Source organism: Dicentrarchus labrax, unplaced genomic scaffold (assembly GCF_905237075.1).
Source record: "Dicentrarchus labrax unplaced genomic scaffold, dlabrax2021, whole genome shotgun sequence".
Classification (NCBI taxonomy): Eukaryota; Metazoa; Chordata; class Actinopteri; family Moronidae; genus Dicentrarchus; species Dicentrarchus labrax.
Window position 1 is genome coordinate 24,885,023 of NW_026136702.1, and position 4,910 is coordinate 24,889,932.

Genomic DNA, 4,910 nt, shown 5'->3' on the forward strand with positions numbered 1-4,910 from the left:
GTGTGGGAACCCTGAACATATCTTTGACAAAAATATTATCAGTAATGTAATGCATTGTGCAGACTGTGACCTCGTGCGAGGAAGTGCTTAATGCTAAATGCATGTCACACGTTAACGATTACGTGTCCTTGCATCCAACCACTATATTCACACTGATATTGTCTGATTTCAAATTGATGCTCGTGCACAGAAAGAAAGAGAGGGCAGTGTCCCAATTCCATGCTACATTGTTTCATAATGAATGTATAAAACAAAGTGATTTTTTTTTTTATGGACATGAAATGATACAGTATGTGCAAAAACATACATGCATCTTTCAAAACTGTGAACTTTGACTGCAATTATCAATAAAAAACAGCAAACAAAATGTTCCCACAGATTTAATTATGTATAATTCGACAGATAAAAGACTCGATAAAGAAAAACAGTTTAAATCCATTCAGGAATATCCATATCAACCACTGAGCCTTGCTTACTGGTAACATATGTAACTCTATCTGTCTGACTGGCAGATTTCATTTCAGCATCAGCCTTCACAGGAATGACGAGGCATTTAAGTGTTCGGTGATAACAGTAAGCTGCCGGCCAGGAGCCATGAAACCCAAGAAGAATAATTCCATCGTGTCCACTAATAACATCTCAGCACTGAACAAGCCCACTCTAGGAAATTGGATTGAGACGAAATGGCGTAATTTTCATCAGAGCCAATTCAGGACACAAGGAGAAAGTCCCATTATATTTCAAACCATAAAATGCAGCATGCTGTGAATACAAAGGCTGTACCATTACAGAGGCAATATGAAATGAGTGAATAACCTTTGGAAGGAGTGTTTGTGTTGAAATCTTTCAGTGTTCTACTGCTAACTTTATTTATTTAATAAATGTATATGGTGTTGAATCATACAGTCATTAACAACATAACGTAACATGATGAACTCCAGTTCCAGGGCTCAGTCCAATGGTGTTTTTATTAATCTGCACATTTCAAGTCTGTATCAGTGATTCATTAAGAGGTTTGTTTCTTAGATCTCAGTGTGTAGGTTAGGGTATCTCTTCAGCAGGGTCTTGGCTACTTTTGGGGGCAGACGTTCTGCCTTCGTGCTTTCAGTTTTATTCTTCATAGCCTGTGAGAGAGGAAGATCATTTGTTAGCAGTGCTTTTTAATACAGTAATGTGTTTATTAAAGGGTTAGTTTGGGTTTTTTGAAGTGCTGTTGTATGAGGTTCTTAACCATACTCAAGACGGTCAGCACGTCCTCAGTTTGGAGAAGCGGACAGGAGTACCAGCAAGTGTACGTGTGTGTGTGTGTGTGTGTGTGTGTGTGTGTGTGTGTGTGTGTGTGTGTGTGTGCTCCACTCCCGTCTGCTACCATTCACAATAGAGATTTCATGCCTTCTCCTGTCCCACAGGTGCACTGCTGTGGATGAGGGTCAGCAGAAAAACACATTTTAGCCACTTTGCCTTGCTGTCACACAGCCCTTTCCAACGGGAGCCACCAAACCCCTTTGACAAAAACGTCCATTTTACCTCACAGAATACAGAAGTTGGTGGTCCACCACTGCCTGAGTCTGCAGCTACAAATGTTACAACTAATGTGTTAAAACACTGAAGTCCCACATCAACACTGACTGAGGTAGCGGTGGACCAGAAATTGCTGTTTTTGTCAATGAAGTCTGGTGCCTTTGAAGAGAGCAATACAAGACTTCCTGTTGGAAAGGGCTGTCTGTCGGCGAGGTAAAGCAGTGGAAATATTCTAAACACAGTGAACACTTTAACTAATATTAATCTTCATAAGTAGGCCTTTTCTATGTGGTGTTTTTCTGCTGACCCTGTATTCACGCTTTAGTCGACCATGAGGGGACAGCCCTACTGAATGCCTATTTCTTTTCCAAACTAATTTGGTTATGGATGTTTGGTACTGTTATAAGACACTTGCACAGTGGAGCTGTTTTGCACACAGTAGTACTCTTTGCTTGTATGATCAATTTATTTCTAGGAATTCTGAATTTTATATTTTATAAATCAGAATAAACTAATTATAACTAATATAAGTGGTCTGTGATAATTAAATGCAACTCTTGATTGATTATGCTAGCTAGCTAGCTAGCACAGTAACATTACACAGCACATCAGTTGAAATGTGGCAGATGGTCAAGTGGTCCATGTTTTCACTATTTCTGATTACTGTGGTAAGAAATGTCTAATATGTCAAATCTGAATAACGCTTCCCAGAATTTCCCAGTGTGCATTACAAGAAAAGTGTTTTTGGGCTTCACTACAGCCCAAACCAGTCCAGGTGTCAGTTGTGTTGCTGTGTACGTGAACATACCTTTGCCTCCTCCACACAAGTGAAGAAGGATTTCATCTCATAAGAGCATGGTTCTTCTGCAAAGTTCTGCTGCTTCCAACAGACCATCAGGGCTGACATCTCTGTGACACAGGTGGCCTCTGTGGAGAGAAAGGTTCGTGTTTACCCTGTGTGATGGCCCCTGCTGAAATTATTCAGCAGTCTTTGTATTTCCATGCACTGCATTTCATTGATTAGTGGCTCCTGGTGACACCTCCTCAGTGATCCCAGGGCCAGACCCTCTCAGTCAGCTGGCTTTGATTCTGCACAGTTACAACAGCTACCTCAAAGCATGATATAACCAGTGCACTGAGCCCCTCTCTCCCACTATAACCAGTGCACTGAGCCCCTCTCTCCCACTATAACCAGTGCACTGAGCCCCTCTCTCCCACTATAACCAGTGCACTGAGCCCCTCTCTCCCCTAACCAGTGCACTGAGCCCCCCTCTCTCCCACTATAACCAGTGCACTGAGCCTCTCTCTCCCACTATAACCAGTGCACTGAGCCTCTTCACTATAACCAGTGCACTGAGCCTCTTGTCCCACTATAACCAGTGCACTGAGCCTCTCTCTCCCACTATAACCAGTGCACTGAGCCTCTCTCCCACTATAACCAGTGCACTGAGCCTCTCTCCCACTATAACCAGTGCACTGAGCCCCTCTCTCCCACTATAACCAGTGCACTGAGCCTCTGTGTCCCACTATAACCAGTGCACTGAGCCTCTCTCTCCCACTATAACCAGTGCACTGAGCCTCTCTCTCCCACTATAACCAGTGCACTGAGCCTCTCTCTCCCACTATAACCAGTGCACTGAGCCTCTCTCTCCCACTATAACCAGTGCACTGAGCCTCTCTGTCCCACTATAACCAGTGCACTGAGCCCCTCTCTCCCACTATAACCAGTGCACTGAGCCTCTCTCTCCCACTATAACCAGTGCACTGAGCCTCTCTCTCCCACTATAACCAGTGCACTGAGCCTCTCTCTCCCACTATAACCAGTGCACTGAGCCTCTCTCTCCCACTATAACCAGTGCACTGAGCCCCTCTCTCCCACTATAACCAGTGCACTGAGCCTCTTCTCCCACTATAACCAGTGCCTAGCCTCTTTCCAATAACCAGTGCACTGAGCCTCTCTTCCCACTATAACCAGTGCACTGAGCCCTACTAACACTGAGCCCTTCCCACTATAACCAGTGCACTGAGCCTCTCTCTCCCACTATAACCAGTGCACTGCCCTAGCCTCCTCTCTCCCACTATAACCAGTGCACTGAGCCTCTCTCTCCCACTATAACCAGTGCACTGAGCCTCTCTGTCCCACTATAACCAGTGCACTGAGCCTCTCTCTCCCACTATAACCAGTGCACTGAGCCTCTCTCTCCCACTATAACCAGTGCACTGAGCCTCTCTCTCCCACTATAACCAGTGCACTGAGCCTCTGAGTGTGATCAGGGCAGTGGGCACTGCTATGACCTTTGAAGATCCTTGTGGGCCAATCAAGGCATACTGTAATCCCTTCAACATCCCCTCTGCACACTGCACATATTCCAGCTAACGTTAGATTATAAAGTCATAAACTAATATCTCATTGTGTCACCACACAACATACGACAGAATGTCACATGATCAAACTGATGATCATCCAGAACACTATTAAATGTGTGTGTGTGTGTGTGTGTGTGTGTGTGTGTGTGTGTGTGTGTGTGTGTCCTTGCATTAGCACATGTTGGTACCATGACAGCCCAGTATGTCCCCATCAGCATTATTATCTGGGGTAGATTGATTATCTAACCTGATCAGAACGACATGTAACATGTTGGACGCCATTGCTTCGGGTGTTGGACTGACACTGTGTGTGTGTGTGTGTGTGTGCTGTACTCTGTCTCTCTGTCTCTTCATACCTCCCTTCCTCTGCTTGCGGTCGGCCACAGTGTCCCTCAGAGACAGGCTCCTGTTGGCTTTCAGCACTGGTTTCCCGCTCTGTTTGCTGAGCAGTCTGCTGACCTTTTCCTGGAACGCGATGCCTCTCTTTGCCGCCATTAAAGCCCCTCTTCTCCTCAGTACAGCGAGGAGCTGCTCTACAGTGTTCTGGTATGTGGACTGCTCTCTGTGACCGACCACAGCGCTCACTCTGCGCTTCTTCTTCCTGCGCTGAGCTGCTCAGGACAGCGCCATGTTTTGCCGTAAGACGCAGTTCTGTCGTAAAACGGACGTATAGCAGTTTGTATCACAAGGAGCCACTGTCGCATTCAGGTGCAGTCCGACGGTTAAAGAAATACTCAATAACATGATAAACGCCTAACCCTACGCCTGCTACTGGTAGTAGTAATAATAATTATAATAATAATTACGAATCCTCTCCATAGTCAAAGCCCAACCTGAAGCTGGTAGATGGTAAAGATTCTATATCTTTGACAAATTCCAATCTGGTTTTCGCCAAAAACACAGCACGGAGACAGCATTAGTGACAGTGTCTAATGACATCCTTATGCATGCTGACAAAGGTGAAAGCTCCATCCGTATTCTTCTCAATCTGACTGCAGTTAGTGTTTACTGTGTTTGCCTAC

General features: G+C 45.1%; 1 protein-coding gene across 1 annotated transcript; it reads right to left on the reverse strand.

Annotated features, from left to right (window-relative positions):
- Positions 1–364: 364 nt before the first annotated feature.
- Positions 365–4,531, reverse strand: chchd1 (coiled-coil-helix-coiled-coil-helix domain containing 1). The gene is made up of 3 exons (XM_051424641.1): positions 4,245–4,531; positions 2,330–2,448; positions 365–1,124 (listed from the first exon to the last, which is right to left on the reverse strand). The coding sequence occupies exons 1-3, from the start codon at positions 4,381–4,383 to the stop codon at positions 1,023–1,025; spliced, it is 360 nt and encodes a 119-aa protein (XP_051280601.1). The 5' UTR covers positions 4,384–4,531; the 3' UTR covers positions 365–1,022.
- Positions 4,532–4,910: the final 379 nt, after the last annotated feature.

Bases quoted from the DNA above. Each gene is read 5' to 3' on its own strand.
- chchd1 (XM_051424641.1), bottom strand. From the start codon at position 4,383: ATGGCGGCAAAGAGAGGCATCGCGTTCCAGGAAAAGGTCAGCAGACTG. The intron at 2,449-4,244 runs GTATGAAGAGAC...TTCTCTCCACAG, and splicing joins CCGCAAGCAGAGGAAGGGAG to AGGCCACCTGTGTCACAGAG. The intron at 1,125-2,329 runs GTATGTTCACGT...CCTCTCTCACAG, and splicing joins CTTGTGTGGAGGAGGCAAAG to GCTATGAAGAATAAAACTGA.